Raw genomic sequence first — 26,362 nt, forward strand, 5'->3', positions numbered from 1 at the left:
GTTTATACAGCAAAAGAATGTATTTTTGGAATTCTATGCATCTGTAAAAATTGCTTCTAACTTGCAGGTAATGATGTCCTGACCATAACTTTTCATACCATAATTAATTTGGGGGTGTGTCTTATTCCTTATTTTTATTATATAAAAGCATTTTCAAGGCCAGGTGGGGTGGCTCACGCTTGTAATCCCAGCACTCTGGGAGGCTACAGTGGGAGGATTGCCTGAACTCATGAGTTCGAGACCTCGCCTCTAAAAATAGATGGGCTTTGTGGCGGGCGCCTGTAGTCCCAGCTACTTGGGAGGCTAAGACAAGAGAATCGCTTGAACCCTGGAGTCTGAGGTTGCTGTGAGCTATGACACTACAGCACTCTACTGAAGGCTACAAAGTAAGACTCTGTCTCAAAAACAGAAAAAAGAAAAGAAAATTAGGTGAATATTATATCATCACACTTCCCAACCATTTTGTATGCTTTGTATTTCTGTGCACATTTATAAACTCATTGAAGGGCTTTTAATAGTATTATGTCACCAAACCATCATGCAGAAAATATAACTTCTTGTTCTTGTTACATCATGACCTTGTACTGTCTTTTGAGTTGCCTTAAATGGCACTTAGATCTACCCTAAATTGCATATTTTACTTAAGGGAAATATAACTGAAGGTTATACAAAATGGCTGGCAACCCGAAAATCACATTTGACATATATCTTGAGTTGTTTTTTATAAGTATAACTGAGCCCTTAAAAAATTAAATTCAAATGAGGAAATAAAATTGTGAGAAAAAACAGTCATTGAATCCAGGCAGAACCTGAAATTATCTAATATCCTTGAGCTGATAGTTTTTTGTGTGTGACTACCTTTTCTGTTACTCCGGGAGAGAGAAGAAATAAGACATGCCATTGACATACCATTTGTCTACCTACTTCATCTTTTTTTCAACATCATTCTTCTCTGCTTAAAAATTACTTATGCTTTTGAATATTTTCCGCTTCATATGATTCCTTTCAAAGTTCTGTGTCTGTGAATAATCTGATTCATAAAAAGTTTAAATGACTAATAACTTTTAATGTTATACTGAGTATAACCAGTAGTAAGTTCGAAAAGATGCCAAAGTATATTTTGCCTAATAAACTAAATCCAGACCAGTAAGCCAAGAATATTTAATAAACCTAAAGGAATTGATAATAAAAATAAAATTTTAGTTTCAATAAAACAATTGTGCATGGTATTTATTTGATTTTTTGACAGAGAAACAGATTTTTGCATAGGATTTGAAAAATCACAAAACCTTATCTTTGCTACCTGAGTGATACTAAGTCAATAATAATCCAGAGTCTCAGATTTCCACCTATGAACTGAAGTGAGGCATTCAAATCCATCTTATTGGACATTTAAAAGAATAAATTGGGATAGTTTGTATGGAAGCAATTTGTATAATTTTAAAAATACTACAGATGAGATTCTATCATTATTATTTGTAGCATCCTCCTCCAAGTTATATGATGCCTTTAAAAATGTATTGTCTTTATTCAGTGAGGCAAGCTTATTTCTGAAGTGGTTTGCATTACATTATACTGATATGAAAAAAGAATGAACAGTGTGAAATTACTATATTTTAATTTCACTTCTTTTCTTATGCTATCCATCAAAGTAAATACTGTTTTACTTTTAGAAGTTTCCAAGAACAGTATATAGGGTAAAATTATTCATGAGATAGAATTATTTAAGGAATTTAAGGCTCATGTTATTTAACCATGGTAATAAGGTCTAGAACACAAGAGGAATAAATAAGCTTGATTCTTAATTTTATCCTATATAATATCTACATTTATTCATTTATTGGAGCCAAGAAATGTTTTAGCACACAAAGCCATAGCAATTGGCTATAAAATCTATTAATTATTCCTATAAGAGAATTTACATGAATTTAAGGGTTTTTTTCTGTGATTATGTTTGAATAATTCTTTCATTCAAGAAACATTTTACTATCTAACATGTGCTACATTGGGCACCCAGGTGTCTACATAGAAAACTAATTTTTTCAAGCTGTTGCTATAGTAAGTTACTAGAATTATTCGTTATGGTGATTACTATGCAAAAACATAAGCATGATTTTCTGCTCATTTCCTTATGCATATAAATTTAGTTTAAACCCTCAGTCATCATTTCATTTAGAAATCACGCCTTTCTGGCGTATCAGTTGTACAGAAATTTACTTTCTTAGGTCTTTCAGAGTATAATGAGATTTCACCCTGGGCTATGATAGGCAAGATTTGTGTAAAATTTTCACTGAAGTCACTTTTTAATTGTCACCACACACGACATAACATATTATTGTTCACCAGATTTAGTTCTGCCTGGAATTGATCTACTCTAATTATAAACAGAACAGTGAAGCACATGCCTAGTGGCTTATCACGTTTTTTCACTTTTCTCAGCCAGAGAGAAAAATGCTGTGCCATTTCTCCCTGAGGATCTCTGCCCTTGGTGGACCTTATTAGCATTCACCTTGTTTTCATGTGTATGTAACCCTGGTTGAGTCCTAAATGATGACAAGGAGAATTTAGTGTCCCCTAAAGAATTCAGGAATGAAGTTGATCCAGAAGAAGTAATTTAACTCCAGACGTTTTAGCCATACTACACCTCTTGCTAATGTGTTCAATCTAGAAAAAACATGTCTTGTCTGCCAGAGCATTGAATGTTTTTTGTTTGTTTGGTTGTTCTTTGGTTATTACTTCTGCATACAAATCTCTATTGTAGAGGGTTTCCTAGATCTTTAGCGAACTATCACTGAGAACAGACTCTGCATCTAAGAAAACAAACAGACACAGCAAAGGCACCAAAACTTCCTGCGTTAGAAATTCTATTTCTCAATGATGACAGGAAAAATGTACTCTGTTATTTATAAAAGTGGTTTGAGTCTCCCCTGACACATCCATGGATGAAGTTAAGAAAGAGACAATCCGTTACATGGTGGAACATCAAAGGGAGCCTTTGTTTTTTCAATATTTTATTAATACTTCTAATATTTACTGGTATGTTAAATTGGTTTAGTAAAGGGGACACTGTTTTACAAAATTAATAATGATAAGGGTCCAGAAGAATGCCATACATATATATGTACACACACATATATGTACAAATATATGTATATCATTTTATGTATTTGTAAAATAACTCAAAAATTATGATTTATAAAAATTATAAATGATGACTTTTGTTCCCGTAATGGAAGTAAATGATAAGAGACATTTAAACATAATGACTTTTCTTTTTCTAGATGTGCTGTGTTGGTTACTTTTATCTATCCAATTTAGAGAAATATTATAGTTTAGGACAGTGGTTCTCAAATGGAAGCAATTTTGCCATTATCTCCCCACCCCAGGAACTCGTGGCAATATCTGGAGGTAGTTTTGGTTGTCACACTTGGTGTAGATGCAGCCCGCATCTGTAAGCCCAGGTCACACATACAGCTAAACATCCTGCAATATATAATCTAGCCCTCTAAAACAAGGCAATGATTAATCAACATTTATACATACAGTCCAGAAAATGAAAATACTTATTCACGTGGAATACTTATTTATAAATTTCAGTATTTTATTCAGTGAATCATATTTTCACATGCTTTTATTCAAAGCACTTTTTATATAGGTAATCATATCTAATGGTAGATATGACATTACAATATTTCAAGTTTCTATTATTTAGCTTTTAGGTTTTTATATTGATGTATTTGTGAGAAATTAAAGCAATATATGTATCATAGAGTTTGTTCTGTCATTCATTTATTGAACTGCCTCCACAAGCCTCTCTCATTTATCTTCTGAACTAAAGAAGTGACCTACTCAATCCATCTCCATGCTGCTAGAGCAGTGTCAAATGGGTCGCCGTCAATTGTTGAAATTTTATTCTAAATTATATCTTGCTGCTATTACTACTAAAGAACATAAAATTATGCTTTTCATAAATTATAGACTATTATGTACACTCTAGTTTTCAGTTCAGATTCCAAAGTGTATATATAAATGGAACATAAAGAGTTTGCATTAAAGGTATTTCATTGGGAATATTTTTATAGCCCTGGTTTTTGGCCAAAGATGAGCGTATCTATCTTTCATGTTTATACAGTGAGAAAAAAGAGATTAATAACCGCAACTCTACAATATCAATCGTTCAATTAATTCTCTACAATATTTACAAAATGTACTTAAAGGGATTTGTTTTCACTTACTTGGATATTTTTTGCTATAGATATTGCTTTGGTGGTTCTGAAAGGCTTATTATTTCTTTTGGGTATTTGATGTATATCTTGTTTTTCTTATTGGGAAAGCTAGAACTAATGGGAGTAGGGGCTACTGAATGTCTCTGAAAGATTGGCATACCCCTTGAAAAAAGGCATCCTCAACTGCTTTAAAAAATGAGGCAAATATATATATATATATTTATATATTTATCTACAGTGCAAGGTAATTTAAGACCCAGGTTACATATCAATCTATATAGGTAAATGTAACCAATCCATCAATGAGAGAAAATTATCAGTGGAAAGAACATTCCATCCTATATAAGCCATTTCAGTATGAAAAAAACAAAAATCATGGTAGTTTTTTTCTGGACTGTGTAAATATTGATGGAGTTCTTAGTAAATGCCAGGCTCTGATAGGAGTTATGGACTCAGCATTGAATAAGACAGATAAAGTCCCTGCCCTTATGAAATTTATATTCTAGTTGGCCTTGATGTAGTAATGAGTAGGGATAAAAGTATCTGTTCTTGAATTAAAATGTGCAATATTTGGCATTACTTAGTTTACTTAGTAGAGAGGTCATTAACAGGAAATCGTGAATTTATTTAGAAAGCACTTTACATGGTGTGACTTATCCATCCAAATTTTACTACTACCTGTTTGCTACATTAACTCTGACCAATGTTAATACTGGTGTACTTTAACAATATTTAATACTTATCTCTTCTTTCATTTGATTGAACTTATGTTGTATTTCATTAATTTTTTTAAAAGCTATATTTTATTTAACAGACATTTTCTAAGAATAATATAAATTTTAGCTATCTGTTGGACATTGTTTCAAGTTTCTTTATTCTTTTAAAAGTAATTCTTTTTAAAAATAATAAGTTTTTCGTTAAATAATGAACATTTGCAAATAATAATTTTTAAAATCGTAATTATATACTGAGTTCTAATCTATGCAAGGAATTAGCATAGAAAATTATTGCCTGATAATTTTTTCTTTATTAAATTATAACTGTGTACATTAATGCATTTATAGAGTACAATGTGCTGATTTGATATGCAATATGGAATGCCTTGTTAATCTAACTGATTAACATAACCATCTCTTTGCTTATTTATTTGTTGTGGTAAGACAATGATACTCTATTCTTTTTTTTTTTTTTTTTGAGACATATTCTCACTATGTCACCCTGGATAGAGTGCTGTGGCATCACAGCTCATGGCACCCTCAAGCTCTTGGGCTCAAGCAACTCTCTTGCCTCAGCTTCCCAAGTAGCTAGGATTACAGGCACCCACCACAATGCCCAGCTATTTTTTTGTTGCAGTTGTCATCGTTGTTTTAGCTGGCCCAGGCCAGGTTTAAACCCTCCAGCCTCAGTGTATGTGGCCAGCGCCCTACCCACTGAGCTACAGGCACAGCCCTGATACTCTATTCTTAATAGTTTTGAAATGTACATTTTTTTTGACAGTTATCATTTTTTACAACAAAAGAAAAGTTTTAGAAAAATAAACATTATTAAACACTCACTAATGAATCAGTGCTTGACATAGCACTCCTTTCCCCATGAATTTTATAAACATGTCATCTAGACCTAATGAAAATTGGGCTATGTATATTGACATGGTATTATCTTTCTATTTTTGATCAATTATGAGACAATTTTTAGCTTAATATAATCCTTAAAATCCAGTATTCATTTTATTCTCTACTAGGAACTTTATGGATAGAGAATAAACTAGCTGCTTGATGACTAAATGGTCCAAAGACTAACACTGTTTATGAGTTTGGAGAAACTATGCTGATTTTGAGAAAGTTGTGGCTAAGCATGTGCACCGAAAATTCCCTCCAGGGGTGTGAATCCCAGAATCTTCAGAAGTAAACAGCAGCAATTACATCATTATGAGGAAATTAGTTCATTATTTTTACTCTAGTCCAAGACAACCAAATCCACACACACACACATACACACACACGTATGTATATATATTACATATATTACAGGGTGGACTAAAAGTTTGTGCACAATTTACTATGTTAAACTATTTCAAATTTCACACCGTGTGTGTGTGTGTGTGTGTGTGTATTATGATGATAAAATAAAATATATTTTGGCATATTTTAAGATTTTGAATCAAGGGGACATTCCCTATGTTTTTGAAACATGTTCCATGGCACATGACCATGTAGGAAAAAATGAATGTTCTAAGCTTAGAATTTTAGGACTGGAAAAAGAATGATTTTTATGGTTTCTTTAAGATCTAATTTTTATCTTTTTTCTATTTTAGTCATCTCAATCAATGGGCTCAGAAACTGAAGCCTGGAAAAATAAATTTATCTGTGCAACATTACGCATTTTAACAGTAGTGCAGCCAAGATTAGAATCCTTTGGCTCAAGTTTCAGTATTCATTCCATCAGGCCAAGGTGTCCCATAATATATTAAACACAGTAATTGGATATTAACATAGCAGATGCTATGATGCGCCTCCTTCTCCCTCCCTGCACCTCAAACACATGTACTTAGAGGACCGAAGACATCATTTTCCCAGTGGCTGGACGTACTGGCAACCAATAGTTCTCAAGTAAATTCCTCCTAAGGATTTCCCTTGGGGCAGGGGGAGAATAGCCTATTTACTCAAGGTGACAGTTCTTTCCATTGTCTGCCAATATCCAATAACGAGATGATGCATTGGTGTTAAGACTTCCAGCCATCTGAATTGGAGGCACTTATGATGGATGACTCATACCAAATTCAGACTCCCTCTGTGCTAAAGTCAGTTGAATTTCACCAACTTTAATTTCTCCCTCTGCCTGTCTCTTCTCTCTTCATTCCTATAGGTATTGGCCTGAGAACATTCCCCAAAACACTTACACATATCTCTCTCAGAGTGTTTTCTGAGGAACCAAACTCTAACAAGGAAGATAAAGTTCCTTGAAATTTCTGTAGAAAATGACTTCCCTTTTTAAAGTATAGATAGTTTCTTTTAATCACAGCTGTAGTCCTAGCACTTTGGGAGGCTGAAGCAGGTGCATTGCTTGAGCTCAGGAGTTCCAGACCAGCCCAAACAACAGAGAGACCCACCTCTACTAAAAACAGGAAAACTAGATGGGTGTTTTGGCAGGTGTATATAGTCCCAGCCACTTGGGAGGTTGAGACAAGGAGATCCCGTTAGCCCAAGAGTTTGAGGTTGCTGTGAGCTATGATGGTACCAGGGCATTCTACCCAGGGCAATGGAGGGAGACTTTGTCATATACACACAAAAATGGTTCTGCAGTAATTGGCACATAATAAAATACTAAGAATAGGAAGGTTGCATGAACTATTGGGTTTTAAAGAAGCTGTCTGCTTCCTAAAATATCAGGGTTTCAAGCAGCTATGTCTTCGGGTTTGGGGGTGCTCTTGACCAGAACATGAACAGACATGATGAAGTAAGGCAAGCAGGAAACAAAGTTTGTTGAGAAAGAGCAATATAGGCTTACAGAGCAAGATATAGGTTTAAAGAGCAAGACAAGTTCACCATAGATAGCCATCCCATGGCAAGTACGCAAGGAGGCTTGGGTTACGGCCAGTGCTTCTATTTTTTACTGTCTGGGTGAGGTCACCTTGGATCCAGAGCCTTGCTGCGCACATGGACCTCCTATAAGCCTCTCAGAGAGCCCCTGGGGAGGTGTGGACTGCAATGTAGGTTTAAACTAATAGCATGATAATTAGCCTTCCATCTATTCCAAGTCACCTTCAAGACTCCATTGGCTCCATGTTGCTTGGCTAGTGTGCTGGGAAGTTTTCTACATCCTTTTGCAGTTGGCACACTAAGTTCTGATTAGTGGATTGGTAGGATGGTCCCTCTCCTCCCCAGGTGGGAGCAATTATCCCAGACAGAATTCAGGTGGCCAGCATGAAGATGGGGTGTGCCCTGAAGTGTGCTCTGCCTTCACACTTCGCCCCCAGGCAGAGCCAGATTTCTAGCTATCTACCTAACAAAACATTAAGACACTTAAAAAGAAAAGGCCTGAGCAGAGTATTCCAATCTGAAATTACTGAATGTAAGAATACCATTCCAAAGGGAAAAAATTATTCAGCAAGCATTTATTAAAAGGTTAATATGTTCCAGACAGCTGGGTCAGGAGAATAGATACCAAAAGAAGTAGATGAATTGAGGTTGCATTTCTGCAGTACAACAAACAGCAAGGACTCAATCTGAAGGTGTAAGGGGAAGAGAGAGGTGTTGGTCTGACAGTGGTGACATTTACAAGGAGAACACTTGGCAAGAATGGGTTTCAAAGCTGAAAATCAAGTTTTGCTTTGTTTTGATTTTATGTCAAATTTGTGATATCAAAAAAACAACAAAGTGATGGAAGCTGAAAATCAAATTGGGGGCTATAGGTAGAAATTATGCTTGGAGATGGGGTTTTCCAGGAATCAGTGAAGAGATGGGGATTTAAACTATACACCATTCAGATTTCAGGGAACCAGCCATCTCCACTGGCCCCTTCTGCACTTGTTGTAGCCGTGCTCTGCTGTCTAAATAGTCCGTCGTCTTCTCCCTTATCCGTTTTCTTCACTGTTATGCTTCTTTGTAACAACAGTAAATCATTCACCTTTTCCAACTAGAATGCTAAGCTGGTCAGTTTCTACCGCAATGCCTTTTCCCAGACCAACACAGTGCTCTCTTCAGGAGAAATGTTAGTGCCAACTTGGAATCTTCTCTTCCTGACAGCATGATTCAATGGGCCCTGTCTGTTTTTGTCCCTGGAGTATAAAATTCTTTTGAGTAAGAAGGTCACGTGCACTTGCAGATCTGATTTTGATGAATAAATTGCATCTAAAACTCAAAAAACAAACCAGGTACTGAAATTTGTTCTGAGCGCTCTGTTGTTTTCTTTAGGTCACTGACGGCACTTGGATGTTTATAATTCTTTAAATTTCTCACTTAGTGAAACACATCACAATACTGATAATTCTACCAACTTTCTGGTCATATAATTAAAGTAAGCCAATATAGTTGGCATTTAAAACAACAAAAATAATGGCTTCGTATCTCGATACTCATTCTTTATGAAAATAATCTGTATTTTCAATAAAACTCTAGAATTAAAATTTAGGAAATTATATAAACAAATACCAAAAAAGCTTTTGAGAGTAAATTAACCATTTACTACTCTGAGTAGTGACATTGTTAGTCGGTGAGATGAGGAATATGGGTAGGCTACTTTGGGTTGGAGAGGGTTTGGCTGACCTGACTATTGTGGGAATGAGGCTGATTCAGACCTTGCAGATGGGTTGTTGACAAGCCCTTGCAGGTGGGTTGTTTTGAGAACACAGTTAATTGAGACCTTGGGAGACTTCCAAGAAGCAGCTGATACTCCTCAGAGCTGTGGATAAAACTCAAAGCCGCACTTTACATGGAGACTGAAGTCACTAGGACACAGCTCATCTTGCCGTGCACATCATTAATAAACTTTCTTTTTCTTATTAAAAGTTTACTTGCTCTTTTCTGTTATTTTTATGATTACTACTGATCTAGTAGTACTGATCCGGAAAGTTTGATCTCATGGAGACTTCTTTAAACTTTTTGGAAAATTTAGGGGGTTGCATACAAATATATGCAAACAACTCTATTCTATGTATGTGAAGAATGTGTTTTTGAAGGACATCTTTTTGTGTGTTTTCCCATAGGCTACATACCGAAATCGAATTGTGAGCCAAAATCTCAGCACAAGGGACCGAAGAGCAATGCATACTCCCACCGAGGACCGTTTTAGATACTCGGCAGCCGACCAGACAAGCCCCCACAAAAACAAGACGTGTCAACTATCAAGTCTATGTTTAAGTAATTTCTTGAAGGACAAGGAGCTAGCGGAAGTTATCAAACATTCAAGAGGAACTTATGAGACCCTGACTTCAGAGGTTACACAGAATTTACGGGCCTCTGTCGGGCAGAGCTCTCTGAAGCCTACAGGGAAGACAGAAGGGCTGTCCACATTCTTGGAGAAACCAAAGGACCAAGCTGCTGGGGCCCGGCAGCATTCCACCTTCACAGGCAGGTTTGGACAGCCACCCAGAGGGCCGATCTCTTTACACATGTACAGCAGGAAGAATGTTTTTCTCCATCATAGTTTACACACCACTGAGCTGCAGACTCTAGGCCAGCAGGATGGGTAATTAAATCAGCCTATTCCTGTCTCGCGGTAGGATAAAAGATGGTTAGTGTTTCTTGTGCGTAGTTCAAATGAAAATTGTCATGTACTTTTTATTACCTTTTATTTTTAGTCATAAACAAATATTTGTGGACCTTTTTTCTTGACAGTGAGGGTTTGAGCATGTTAATTGAATTAGGTTGACTTGCCTTGAAGACTTTATAGATGTGTGTAATAAATGGGACCATCTTGCTGGTTTATATAGTCCATAATTTATTTTTTATCTCTATCACTTACTGATAGGCATTGAGGTTTCAGAAGGTAATATCAAATAGCAATCTGTTCACTCTGTTCATGGTGTTACTGTAAAGTAGGTCTGAGGAATAAATAGATAAAGGAAGTGTAAAGAATTTGAAATTATATAGCTAATAGAAGGAGAAAGAAGAGGAATTTGAAGTCTTCTATTTGGTGGTATACTTATTTGAAGAATGAAGCTTTCTAGAGATGTGTACGTCTCTGTTACATACATTCAAGCTTATCCTGTGATCCTTAACTATTAAGAGGGGAAAGGCTGTTTCTTTTATCCTTAAAATGTTTAGTTCACACCAATTCACAAAGGATTTCAGACAGAGTAATTGCTAGGCAAATAGGGAATGACAGCTCTGATCTTTGAAAAATTTTGCTTTTACTTTTTTCATTGATATTGAAGTAGGAAGGCATAACATAGTAAGGAGGTAAAGTTGGCTGAATTTTGTCAAATGATGAGTAAAAAGTGACATGTTGTGTTCTATGAGTCATTGTCAGGGCAACATTAGCATAGTTTTCAAAATTTAAAGGATGGAGCATTCTAACAAACATACTATTTGACTTAACTCTCCTTAAATTTTTAAATGTTCATTTATTTATTAATATATATCCAATTTCAGTTTATATACATCAATCGATGTTGAACACTTCATAAATTGAAGAACAGAAGGTCAATTTTTTTGTGGTAGCCAGAATTTCGTATTCTGACTATGCAGTCACAACCTGGATTTAGAATAGAATGTAAAATTTTGTGATCTTTGGAAATTTCATTTTAGAAATAAACCTCTAATAGGAATATTTAAAATTCATTTCACAGCAATTATTTCTCTTTGATAAATAAGGCCTAATAATGTTGTATACCTAAATGCACATGAAATAAATCAATAAATTCATTTGTTGATAATTTCTTAATGTTTAATTAGTAACAGAGCAGTATTAAACCATATAAATTTATAAATAAATAAATAATCTCAAAAGGACTAGTAGGAATCAAGGCTACAGTTTTCTTAAACAAATATCAGAGCTGGTAACTTTATCCATATTAAGCATAGTCAATGCAAATTGAGAGTGTCATACCTACCGCATGATCTGTTTTTCTTGCATTCTCTAAAAGACAGAATCCATCAGTGAGTACAAATGAGGTGAATAAAGGGAAATTGAGATAGCAGTTTTAGCATGGCATTCACATAATCTTAAATTAAAGCTATGTGCAAAATGCATCTCCTATTATAAAAATGTATTTGAGCTCAATGCTTTGGGGAAAAGCCATTTGATTTATTCCCTCATGTCCCAGCTTTAACTACTATTGAGCTTTTATAAATTTTCAGACTTTGATTAGAATTGGTGAACTAAGAAGTCTAGTGGATATGCAGTCCTTGTAATTTTAGTTTTCCAAAGGAACTCGCATGTGCATCAAGACAAATGTTTGCCAAATGTTTTCTCTCTTTGTGTGTTTGTAATTGTGCCGGCAGAACAATGCACACTGAAAATTGCTTACCTTAATGAGACTGCTATCTAAACTTCCCATCATTCTTCAGAAGCTATAATATTAATGCAGATATAAATTTGGGGTTAGGTGATATTTAAAAACGATAGAAAAATAGGAAAATATTAATTGTGGGATTTAGCTTGATTTGTCCTGAACTTTGGTGTATATTGCTAGAGTATTTTAAATCTGTAAATAATAAGCATGGTAAAATAATCAAGGATTTTTTCCCAGGATATGGATGGACTATGTATCACAAATAATGTTTCTGATTTGGACTTTTGGAGTTTATAGTTTTGTTTTCCTGAAAGATAGACTTTTGAATTATACTTTATAAAAAAATAATCTATTTAAGAAAACCTGTCATTTAATAGACATTTTAAGAGATGTTTTAAACACTAGTATTTTCTTGAGAAATCTTTTTTAAAGCCGAATCATTCAAAAAGAAAACCTGGATTAAACTGTTCGATTTTAAAAGGAGGAGTATTTTTTGGAAATATCATCTTAAAGCTGTTTTGTATCAGTATTTTCAGCATTGTTATAATATTATTTGTAATACTAAGTGTAACTCAGGCCTGGAGAAGTTGTAAGCCCACTATGCTAATGTACATCAGTAACTGTAAAACAGGGGTCCTTTGTAAGTTCCTCATGTGTATATATAGTAACTCATAACAATGGCATGTGGGCAGTCTTTCAGTGAATTGATTTCTTTGTACTAAAATCTCTAGTTTTCTAAGACAGTTCCATGTATAAAAATGATTTGTACATTTCTCCAAGGCGGTACATATCCAAAGACATGACACCAGGGGGAAAAAGTGCTTGTTTTCCTGATGGAAGCATTAGTCTTTGATTTTCCTTCCTCGGTCTTCTGTGCATGTATATGTGTAGCTAAACCTAAGTGACCCTGTAAAATTTCTGCTGCAAATGGTCTCTTCTGAATTTAAAATGTGCTTTTAAGGACACTTATGAAGAGATATTCTTTGAAGAAAAGCTGTTTCCACCTGAAATAAACTGTTCCCATTTTTACAACTATCGGAACATGAAACTATATTTCTTGAAGTCAGTGATTTTTTTTTTTCCAAATAATTTTATAGGCTAATAGAGGCACCATGAAACTATGGATTATCTCTCAAATTAATTCTACTTCTTTGGAGGATCATAGTCCTTGTCCACATGACACTATGAAACAAGTTGCTACAATACAAAAGGTTTGGATCTACCAGTATCAACATGCTCAGAGTCAGAACCTGGAATCACATGCTATTCAAGTTATTTTAGTTTCCTACTGTTTGAGATATAAATATTATAGTAATCCAGTAGCCAATATTAAATATTTGTAGGTATACTTACACAACTTAAAATGTTTGCAAAGATCTTCATGACCTGTGTTTTATTCCTTATATTGTCCAAGGTTTAATCCTAGCCCATTGTCATTATTTTCTGAGTATTTAGCTCTTTCTGAATTCAAAGGAAATGTCACATTTTGTTTTGTCTTCTTCAGCTCCTGTATTTGATAGAAATAATATGCATCACCCCCCAATAAAATGATTCATTTTTTTCATATTGTATGTTTAAGAACCATGTCCCCAAGATCAGAAATATATCATTAGACCTCCCAGAAATTTTCTTAGTAATTTAGTTGTCATAAACTAGTTGATTAACTTAGTAGCAACTTAGAATCATTGCTGCTTGACAACTTAGCAGTTTATTTAATAATGAGTACTAATTCTCTGCAACATTGATCATTATGACCTCGTTATCAAAAATAATAATCCATAACAATACATAGTAATCCAAAAATTAGAATACTGGGCATAATCTTAAAATTATAACTTCATATTTATAATCCTAATTTTGTCTCAATTTCTTACTTTCATAACTTTAGTTTCTGAACAGCCAAGAAGAAAAAGTACTCAAAAATCTCCTAAGACTTCATTGAACCAAAATGAGTAAAAGTAGAAAAGAAAGGGGGTGTCTCTGTTGTCATATGACTGAATCATGTGTCCCCTGTCCAAAAGCTTTTCCCTCCCTGATACACATTAATTTCAGCAGTGAGTCATTTATACCAAGATTTGATTGGATTCAAAGACTTGATTCTATTTAAGCATTATTATGTCCTTTTATATGTGTTTATATATATTGTATGTGTAGCTATATAAAGTAACCCTGTAAAATTTCTGCTGCAAATTGTCTTATAAAGGACACATAAAAAAAATCTTATATATATACACATATATACACATATATATAGATATGTATATATATGTATATACATAGATATACATAAAAGGCTTCTTGTATGTATGTATATACATTTATAAGTTTAATTGAAATTATTATGTATTAATATATTAATTGAATATACATACAAGAAGAATTTCAATTATACTTAATATTCTTTGGAAATTTACTCCTCCAGTTTAAACATTTAAAAATTTATTGTTTTTTTCCATGTGCTAACTCTTTCATGCCAACTCAGAACTATTATCTAATCATGAGGCAGGAATGATAGAAAATATAAACTAATTTTGGTTCTTTTAAAAATCTGATATCTACCTGGTCATAAAAGAAAACATGAATTGAACAAAAGGATTGAATGAAAAAAAAAAAAAATTCCATAGTCTACTAAGAGAAACAAGACCTAGGAAATAAACACCAAGGTAAAACAACAACAAAAAACCTCAGTTGATTAACTAATTAAAAGCTGACTTGTACTGTAGTGGATAAGCAAACAGCCAACTAAGTAACCAACCAACGAAGCCCACTTGGCTAACAATATACATACAACATCATTGCCAAATTTTTATTTTTCAGATCTTATTGTGTGCCGCCCATTTCACCAAAGGTCAGAACTACAAATATATCACATATCCCTGGACTATTTTTACAATATTTCTGATGTTGATAAGAACACAGTTCTGTTTTCAAAGAATGCAACTCAAAATCCTGGATATTTGCTATGGAGAAAAATGAAAGCAGTCCACATTGTTCAAAGCCTCGAAAATTTCCACAAAAATTATGGCATGGACACAAAAAAAATCCTTAATTAATACAGAAAGGATTTCTTACATTTGACTAAGTAAATCTAGAATATGGGATAACACAGATTTTTCTAGAACATTTTCATTACAGCATCATCAATTTCTCCAATTTAATATAACCCATATGTTTATTCTTCTACTCTTTCCAAACATTAGCTCATTGCTTTAGTAAGCTTAGGTTGCTATAACAAAATACCATAGACTGAGTGGCTTGAACAATTGACATTGTTTCCCATAGTTCTGGAGGCTGGTAAGTCCAAGATCAAGGTGCTAACTGAAACAGTTCCTTCTGAGAGCCTCCATCCTAGCTTGCATAGGAAGAAAGAGCTGTTTTTTACTTCTTAAAAGAACACTTAATCCCATCATGGAGGTTCTGCCTTTATGACTTCATCAAAACCTGATTGCCTCACCGAGGTCCCATCTTTAAATATCATCACATTTGGGGTTCAACATATGAATGGGGGGGGCATAAAAATACAGTTCAGCACTCATTTTCAGCTCACTACCTAGTTAGGTAGCTATTGTTTTACTTTTTCATGAATTAGTCCTGAGAGGCTAGGTAATTTGCCAAAAACACACAACATAAACTCATTCCATAACCACTCATTATCCTTCCATTTGTGCTTAGATAAGATATTATGCTTATCTCCAAAATGGGCTTGCTCCTTAAAAAAAATAGTGATTCAAACAAACATGTGCTTTCTCAATCTCCTTTACTCTTAAAATTTCATTGATACTTCTTGGGAAGAAAATCTAAGCAATGGTCTATATTGTGAAATTAGAATACTTTCATTCAAAGGTATTTTTAGAACAATTATGGATGTTTAGGTCAATAATTAATAGAATTCAGAGAGGAAAGCTCTTCTATTTTTACATTACCACCTACAAAAACTGGCATACTAAGTTTCTTTTCTTGAAAGCTGTTGGGAAAAATACTAAGAAATAATTTCAAGTTGTATTTGCTAAAGCAGAGGACTAGTTAAGTGTCTAATGAAAAGAAAATGTAGAAGATAAAAAATAATCCAGATCACAGATTATTTTATTCTTTCTTTGTTTCTTTCTGAGGACATTGAATCAAATAGATAGGTTTGTATTGCCTTATACACATTTAAAAAATAAGAACTTTACAAAAATATTTTAGATATTCCTATCTAGGAATAAAAATTATGGCTTATTTAAAATTTGCCTAAATATTCAGAAGGAGTTGAAATTAAATGAGAAGTACAAATTTACATGTTCTAAAGTTTTAAATAAAATACAGTACAACCTCCATTGTTGAACACCTCCACACATTGCCACCCCCTTATATTGACCTAATTTGCATAGGCGAGACATGCAGCACATATACTCAATGGAAGTTCCTTATGTTGACTACTCCATATGTTGACCAGTTTCTTATGGTCCTGTGGGTGGTCAGCTTAGTAGAGGTTTTGCTGTATATCTTATTTCATAGTCATATATGCCAAAATAGTTTCTGCATAAGATACAATTATACCATGAAGTCTCTCTTCCAAAATCTCAATTTCAGGAATGCAAGAGAAGCTGAAGATTAATTTAACTCCTATTTTTAGGGAAAAATATCACCCTATATGATGTATTCTTTAGATATACAGATCTAAGATTATTAATATTTATAACAATCCTTTCTATTATTTATCTCTAAAACCCTAAAATTTTAATGATAAAGATACTCTTGAAAATTGCCCTTGAAGTTGCAAATTCTAGTAATATTTAATGCAACAGTATAATTTCTGTTGTGGCTTTTGATTTCCCAATAAGCACAGTGATTTTTTTTTTAATGTAAAGTTCTGAAGTCAATTAATATTCTAAGAAAAGATTGCTAAATTTAAGCATTGTGATTAAAAACATGTTTAAAACAAAAAATAAGTTGTATGGTACCTGACTGCTTGCAATACAATGGTAATTTATCTTGAAATTGTCATGTTGATGGATTGACTCACTCACTCAGCATAAAGCATTGTGATTTACTTCTAGGTTCTTGAGAGTCGTGACAATTGGGAAAAAACAAATCAACTTATTTCATCAGCCAATGGATATGATTTATGTTTCTACTTTCTTTGCTACCAGGCTTTTCTTAATTTCCAAAATACAGTAATAACATGCGATACCCCAAGGACTACTACAGGAATATGTATATACTGCTATATTTAATTTCAATGGATGTCTGGAATCTCTTCCTTCTAAGTTATACTCTTTTTATCACCAATGTTTACAAGTGGTCACAATTAAAAATATGTATCACTATATTTTGACTTTATATTTTAGGAAATTCTGTTTATTTATCCTATGTGTTTTGTAATGACACACAAAAAGCAAAATCTTTCTAAATTCTCTCTCTCTCTCTTTTCTCTCTCTCTTCTGACACACATACACACACACACACACACACACACACATAAAATGGAGTTTTTAAAATGGTGGAAGACAGATATTACTCAAACATTAGAAACAATATATATCTATGTATTCATCTTGGCATCCATACCAACCAATAGAGAAGAACATTTAAAATGCTTCCTGCAATGCCTTGAAACTATACTCCAGAATTTTATATTTAAACTGGTCAAGTGTTTGTATACCTTCACAACATTAGAATAAATGGTGTTCTTTTGCTATGTAGTTTTATGTAATGCAATTCCAAAAAGCTGAAATAAAACAATATGATGTATTCTATAATTTATATGTAATGTGACCTTATGGTTTAAGACTCAATCCATTTTCCTGACCACAGGAAGAGTTTCTGTTTGACTCTGAACTCCATTTTCTATAAAGAATGTCTAGAAGCTCTATATTGATTTTTTAATTATATTACTGAACATATTAAAATTTAAGAATTATTTTGAAGACTTTATAGAAAATGCATATACACATATACTGTATTTCTAGATTCTCTTGGTAATTTTTTAAAAATTCTTTGGTTATGATTACAATCAATCCGCACTTTTTTGTGGAGGAATTATGTGGATATTTCTTCCTGAAATTTCAGTTATAAAATAATCATTTTTCCAAAAGTATTTTAAATGGAATAATGATGCATACTTATAATTATTTATGTAATTCTTTCAAATATCCTGATTTTTAATTTCATTATAAATAACTTTTATATGTCTCATGGAACACTTTCTTACCTCTCTAATATAGAAAATGCTTTCATATATGTACAGACATTGTTAGAGAACATGATTAAATCGATATAAGTGATACAAGTGACTATTGTGGTTTAAGGGATATTTAAAAATGTAAATTCTTCTCAGAAAGATATCTGTGAAAACTGGGAACCAACTTTTATACATGAAGTTAATTTATTAGTTTAATAAGTGTAATGCTTGATTTAACTTCATTTGTAGGCCCAGAATTTCACAAACACGCAATAAAAGAGTATTGCTTTATGTAAAAACACTAATTAGCTTTAAAAACTTAGCCATGGTTGGGGTGGGGGACTTAGCCATGAGTTTTAACTGAGGCGTGGATATTGCTAATTGAAAAGCACTAATAGAATACACTCGTAGTCAAATGACTAATATAAGAAAATAACAATCATAAGGAAGTAATGTTAAGAGGTGCTTTTCCCTTCTTTGATTCATTGCTCAAAAATGATATTTGAGTTTTGTTTTTACTTTTGGTTTTTATATATGAAAAATGAAATATTTTAAGTAAAGGTTAACTTTTAACTACAAAATGTGTCTTGCACCATTATTTGAGCCCAACATTATATATTTTCTATTAAAGAAGAGCTGGAAAGAAGGAGGAAAATGCATATCAATCCACTTTTGAATTCTTCTAGTATATAGTAAAAATGGCCATATCCTGAAAATTCAAGCTGTTACCATGTTTTAATTAAATTCTGATTTTAAAGAGTCTCTACTGGATAGATTAGGTCAGATGCTGGTAAGAGATCTATCTTCCCACAAAAAGAACAGATAGCTTATGTGTATTCATTGACAGTTTTTAAACCCAAACCAGTTCTTCAAAGACAAGTATATTTGATAAATATCAACCATAATCACTGCTTTGTATTTATGTTCTACCTTGAAAATATTTATCATTAAAGAAACTTTGACTTGTTTGCAGAGGCTTTCCTGTCACTAAACACTGCAAATTTAAGAGGTACATATACTTTCAAACCATAGAATATGTGAAAATTTTATAATGTTTTATATATATATATATATATATATATATATATATATATATATATATATAGTAAAAAAGGACAGTAAAATGATGATTATCTGAGGATAGAAACCATACTTTAGATTCAGGAAGCCCAGAGAAAACCAAGTAGGAAAAATATATTAAAATAATATCTATAGCTAGGCATACTGTATTATTTTTGGGGAGGGGGGACAGGACCAGGTTTGAACCCACCACCTCTGGTATATGGGGCCAGCGCCCAGTCCTTTGAGCCACAGAGGCTGCCCCAATCTATTTAAGAGTTAACTTCATTAAAAATTGCAATAGTGACATTGTAACATGTAACACTTTACATGACATTTATTGTTGAAATATCTTCACTCATTACAAATAATAATAAATAACTTGTTATTTTTCAGCTTACTATCTAAGTTTTCTTCAGCATCACATAAGTCATCAATGTCTTGACCTATAACATTATTTGAGTAACAACTTTTGTAATTGTCATTTAGCATTTTACTGACTATAATTTTCTATAGTTGGATTATTAGTTTCTCACCAAAGGTTTGGTTTTTTACTTTCTAGGAAAGTAATATCTACTACAAAATGTCTTATATTATTTGCCTTTGTACTCAATTTGACTTTTAAACTAACATCTTACTGTTCTTGTGTAAGTGTTATACAGACCTATAAGAAAACATAAACAGACCAATAATGAATAATGGCATCAAAACATAACAAAATATCTCCCAGGTTGTTATGGCTTTATTCTGTCAAACATAAAAAGAATAATTAATACCAATTGTACACAAATTATTTCTAATAATCGAATAGGAAAGAATATTATTTCAAACTCATTGTAAGAAGTTAGCATTTCCTTGATATCAAAATCAGATAATCCCACAATGAGGAAAAAATAGCTACAGGCCAATATGCCTCATGAAAACAGATGCAAATGCTGGGAGACCAAACTTGTCCCTTGGGAAATGATCATCATGCTGACCCTATGGATTCAAGCACACAACACCATATTCTTCAAGATGATTTTGTATTCAGAACTACAAGCTTGCACGGTCTCCCCTTCTTTTTGTTTTTATGTCGGCTGAGAACTCCGTGTGAGAGGAGTTTCAGTGAATCAAGTAGCAAAGGACTGGGAGTGGGAGAGCTAATCAAGGTTTTAAAATAAAGGATGCCAGGGACACCTGCATAAGCATCTGATTTAGCCCTGCAACATCTTAAAGGACTACAAGGGAAAGGAATGTTGATGGAGTACATAATTTAACTATGTCTAATAATGAAATGGCTGATAGGAAGCCAGCTTGAGCCAAGGGGAAGGCAGAAGACAGATATGAATGTGTACCCAGGCTTTCCTGGTGGTTTATGGCATTCTCCAAACTCCTCTTCAAGGGCTATTCCTAACCAAGAAGACTTCAGGAGCCCATCCCTGAAATCAAGTCTGAATGAAGGTATGGTTGTATGGGCAAAGACAAGATGGCTGACTGAAGCCAGCTTTCCACAGAGGCTCCCATCCATAAGGAGAGTTAAAGGACAGAAATTTAGCAAGTAACTTGGTGGATGACAGCTGCACCAAGAGAGAAGGTTGAAGAACGCACATCAACCCTGCTGAGACAAGCTGCGACCCCAAGGAAACAAACAAAAGGTACAAAATCCATCACCAAGCAGATGGGAGTCCCTCCCCTATGAGAATGGCTCCGAGTGCCCCACAAACAAATGAGTAGAGTTCAAAGGTCCTCCCACTACACTCCATGGGAAAGACCCTCTAAAAACTAGACCTACCTTCCCTACTAGGGTGCCACGGCGTTCTCCTGCCAGGCATGAAACTGTATAAAACTGTATATATTCTCTACCTGCAATTCTGAGCTCCCAGCACTCCCCTCAACTCTCACTCTGAGGTCTGGAGGCCTGTCCCCCAGGAGTCCAGATTCTTGGGTGATTTTTCAAGGGGTGTGGACAGGGCCTGGACTGCAGCTGGTCTAGTGCTAATTCTGTGGCACGGGAGTGATGGGAGAACGGTCAGCTGAGAGGGAATGACGTCAGAGCAGTAGTGCCCCAAGGTGCAGAGAAGCAGCCATTTTTGGCAACAATAGGGCTCATCCCCAGATATTCCGAAGCCACACCCCCGTCTCTCTGGGCAACCAGAGGAGGCCGGGCATCTTCTCAGGTGGCAACCACTGGCAGAACAGATCTAGGACAGAAATGCAGGCCCCGTGAGTAGAGAGTTTTCCTGAGGTGGTACCGACCTAGGTGGAACGTGAGGGACTAGAAAATGCATGTGCAGGGCCAGCTGACTCCCAGGGTGGGGCTGACCCAGAGGACTGCTTTACTTAGCCAAAGACGCACCCGGCCCTCAGGGGATCATCAGTCTAGACAAAGGATTGCAGGAGTCTAGAACTAAGAGCTAACAGAGCTGGGAATACAAACCTTTGCAGCAGCAAAGACAGGGCCTGAGGCGCAGGTTCTGTGAACTCAAAACAGCTTCTCTTCTCCAGGGGAATTTAGCTGGGACAGAAACAAATTCTGCAAAGTTGTTCTGTTTGGTCAGTAACATCAATCAGAGGTGGGGCTGGAACTGAGTGAACATCCCTCAGTCTCCATCAAGCGCCTGAGGTTGTCAGCCCTCACCTCCCACTGCAGGATAAGGCAGACAGCAGTGGCCTGGCTAAGGAGATATAGATTTCCTAGTGATTCAGGCAGGTGCAAATGCCTAGAGTATCTGCTCATTGGAGGCAACTGGGTCACAGCCCTGTGGGGCTATCAGTGGCTTGGTGTGACAGAGATGCAAGGTGGAGAAGGAGGCATCAACTTTCCCAGACTAATCTATTTTCTGGGTGGGTCCTCCTGAATTCACGGAACACCGGAGCAAGTCATACTTGAGTTGTCAGCAGACCCCTGCGATCTAGTTGCCAGAGACCTTTTAAACTCTCCCACCTAAGACAGGTGCTGACTGAGACAATTGATTTGGACCTTTTGAACAGAGCCAATCGCCCGAGGACTATGCAAGTGGTGCCCTGGGTGTGTAGTTGTAGGAAGGTTTGATTTTCATTTTCCAAATGTTACCTGTGGGGGCGGGGTGACTTAATTGCTGGTATTTCTCCATGGCTGAGACTTCAACCCAGAGTAATTGTTTCACTAGGGTCGGATAGAGACCAGCAGAAAACAAGACAGAACCACTTAGCCCTGCCACACCAAACAGGTCCCCAGTTTCTCAGGTTGTAGCACTGTACGGGTCCTCAACAAAGCTCCAGGGGAAATGTCAAGTGGTGTAAAATAATCATGGGGTGGAATCAGTGGAAAAACTCTGGTAACAAGAATAACCAGAATAGATCTATCTCCCCAAGGAAAGATATGGCAGATGTAACTGAAGATCCCATTCATGAACAGCTGGCCAAGAAGTCAGAAATCGAATTCAGAATTTGGATTGCAAAAATCATTAATAGAATGGATGAAAATTTGGAATTAGAAATTCAAGCAGCAATTCAAAAGTCAGAATTAGACATTCAAGGAGAAATTCAAAAGTTGTCTCAAGAATTTAATGAATTTAAAGACAAAACCACCAAAAATTTTAAGACACTGAAGCAAGAATTTTCAGCCCTCGGAGATGAAAAATACAGTAGAATCCCTCAGTAACAAGTGGAGCAAGCAGAAGAAAGGATTTCTGACATTGAGACAAAGCTTTTGAATGCTCCCAAACTCTCAAAGAGGAAGAGAAATGGAGAGCAAAAACGGATCATTCTCTCAGAGAACTCTGGGATAATTCGAAGATGGCTAATATCCACCTCATTGGAATCCCTGAAAGTGATAAAGCAGCCTCGCAAGGCACAGAGGCCCTCCTCCATGAAATTATGAAAGTTAATTTTCCAGACATGCCAAGAGATTCTGAAATTCAGATAGCAGACAGTATCATAACCCCAAAATGACTCAATCCCAATAAGAAATCCCCCAGGCATATCATAATTAACTTCACTAAAGTTAATATTAAGGAGAAAATTCTGAAAGCAGCCAGACGTAAGAAATCCATTACCTACAAAGGGAAGAATGTTAGAATGACTGAAGATCTCTCTGCTGAAAACTTTCAATCCAGAAGAGGGTGGTCATTGAATCTTAAACTCCTAAAGCAAAATAAATTTCAATCTTGGATCCTTTATCCAACTAAACTGAGTTTCATTTATGATGGAGAAATTAAATACTTTGATGACATTCATATTTACCATAACCAAACCAGCTCTTCAGGATATTTTCAGACCTATCCTCCATAATGACCAACCCAATCCTATACCACAAAAGTAAACTCACTCAGAAACTTTGGATCAAACTCCAATTTCCACACTGGCGAAAGGATTAAAAATGTCCACTGGACTTCTGAAAAACTTGATACCCAAAATTTCACCAGACTTATCCATATTCTCCACTAATGTGAACAGCTTAAACTGTCCTCTAAAGAGGCATAGGTTAGCTGACTGGATACAAAAACTCAGGCCAGATATTTGTTGCATACAAGAGTCACATCTTAACTTAAAAGACAAATACAGACTCAGGGTGAAAGGATGGTCTTCCATATTTCAGGCAAATGATAATCAGAAAAAAGCAGGTGTTGCAATTTTATTTGCAGATACAGTAGGCTTTAAACCAACAAAAGTAAGGAAGGACAAGAATGGTCACTTCATATTTGTTAAGGGTAATACTCAATATGATGAGATTTCAATTATTAATGTCTATGCACCCAACCAGAATGTGCCTCAATTTATAAGAGAAACTCTAACAGACATGAGCAACTTGATTTCCTCCAGCTCCATAAGTCAGAGATTTCAACACTCCTTTGGCAGTGTTGGACCGAACTTCCAAGAAGAAGCTGAGCAAGAAATTTTAGATCTAAACCTAACCATCCAACATTTGGATTTAGCAGACATCTACAGAACATTTCATCCCAACAAAACTGAATACACATACTTCTCATCAGCCCACAGAACATATTCCAAAATCGATCACATCTTAGGTCACAAGTCTAACCTCAGTAAATTTAAAGGAATAGAAATTATTCCTTGCATCTTCTTGGACCACCATGAAATGAAAGTTAAACTCGGTAACAACAGAAATCTGCATACACATACAAAAACATGGAAGTTAAATAACCTTATGCTGAATGATAGCTAGGTCATAGATGAGATTAAGAAGGAAATTGCCAAATTTATGGAACAAAACGACAATGAAGACACAAATTATCAGAACCTCTGAGATGCCACAAAGGCAGTCCTAAGAGGGAAATTTATAGCACTGCAAGCCTTCCTCAAAAGAACGGAAAGAGAGGAAGTTAACAACTTAATGGGACATCTTGAGCAACTGGAAAAGGAAGAACATTCCAACCCAAAATCCAGTAGAAGAAAAGAAATAACCAAAATTAGAGCAGAATTAAATGAAACTGAAAACAAAGAATTATACAACAGATTAATAAATCAAAATGTTGTTTTTTTGATAAGGTCAATAAAATAGATAAACCTTTGGCTAACCTAACAAGGAAAAAAGAGTAAAATCTCTAATTTCATCAATTAGAAATGACAAAGATGAAATAACAACAGACTCCTCAGAAATTCAAAATATCCTCAATGAGTATTACAAGAAACTTTATTCTCAGAAATATGAAAATCTGAAGGAGATTGACCAATAATTGGAAGCACGTCACCTTCCAAGACTTAGCCAGAATCAAGTGGAAATGTTGAACAGGCCAATATCAAGTTCTGAAATAGCATCAACCATACAAAATCTCCCTAAAAAGAAAATCCCGGGACCAGATGGCTTCACGTCAGAATTCTATCAAACCTTTAAAGAGGAACTAGTTCCTATATTACTCAACCTGTTCCAAAATATAGAAAAAGAAGGAAGACTATCCAACACATTCTATGAAGCAAACATCACCATGATCCCAAAGCCAGGAAAAGACCCAACAAGAAAAGAAAATTATAGACCAATATCACTAATGAATATTGATGCAAAAATATTCAACAAAATACTAACAAACAGAATCTAGCAACACATCAAACAAATTATACATTATGACAAGTCAGCTTTATCCCAGGGTCTCAAGGCTGGTTCAACATATGTAAATCTATAAGTATAATTTAGCACATAAACAAATTAAAAAACAGACCATATGATTCTCTCAATTGATGCAGAAAAAGCTTTTGATAATATCCAGCACCCCTTCATGATCAGAACACTTAGAAAATTGGTATAGAAGGGACATTTCTTAAACTGATAGAGGCCATCTACAGCAAACCCACAGCCAATATCGTATTGAATGGAGTTAAATTCAAATCATTTCCACTCAGATCAGGAACCAGACAAGGCTGCCCATTGTCTCCACTGCTCTTTACCATTGTAATGGAATTTTTAGCCATCGCAATTAGGGAAGAAAAGGCGATCAAGGGTATCCATATAGGGTCAGTAGAGATCAAACTTTCTCTCTTCACAGATGATATAATTGTATATCTAGAAAACACCAGGGATTCTACTACAAAACTCTTAGAAGTGATCAAGGAATACAGCAGCGTCTCAGGTTACAAAATCAACATTCCTAAATCGGTAGCCTTTATATATACCAAGAATCGTCAAGCTGAGAAAACATTTAAGGACTCTATTCCATTCACAGTAGTGCCAAAGAAGATGAAATATTTGGGAGTTTATCTAACAAAGGACATGAAAGATCTCTATAAAGAGAACTATGAAATCTAGGAAAAGAAATAGCTGAAAATGTTTTCAAATGGAAAAACATACCATTCTCATGGCTGGGAAGAAACAACATTGTAAAATATCCATACTACCCAAAGCAATATACAATTTTAATGCAATCCCTATTAAAGCTCCACTGTCATACTTTAAAGATCTTGAAAAAATAATAATTCATTTTATATGGTGCCACGGACCACCCTGTCGGTGGGCTCCAGTCCGAGGGAAAGCAGGGAGAAGGA

General features: G+C 34.9%; 1 protein-coding gene across 1 annotated transcript in view; it reads left to right on the top strand.

The window, feature by feature from the left end:
* Positions 1 to 10,485, top strand: part of LOC128597582 (serine-rich coiled-coil domain-containing protein 1-like) — a 239,029-nt gene extending 228,544 nt beyond the window's left edge. The window contains exon 2 of the mRNA XM_053608094.1: positions 9,931 to 10,485. Within this exon, the coding sequence (XP_053464069.1) occupies positions 9,931 to 10,416 (486 nt within the window). The 3' untranslated portion in view covers positions 10,417 to 10,485. The remainder of the gene's footprint in view (positions 1 to 9,930) is intronic.
* The last annotated feature ends 15,877 nt before the right edge of the window (positions 10,486 to 26,362 follow it).

The sequence above is a fragment of the Nycticebus coucang genome, chromosome 1 (assembly GCF_027406575.1).
Source record: "Nycticebus coucang isolate mNycCou1 chromosome 1, mNycCou1.pri, whole genome shotgun sequence".
Taxonomy (NCBI): domain Eukaryota; kingdom Metazoa; phylum Chordata; class Mammalia; order Primates; family Lorisidae; genus Nycticebus; species Nycticebus coucang.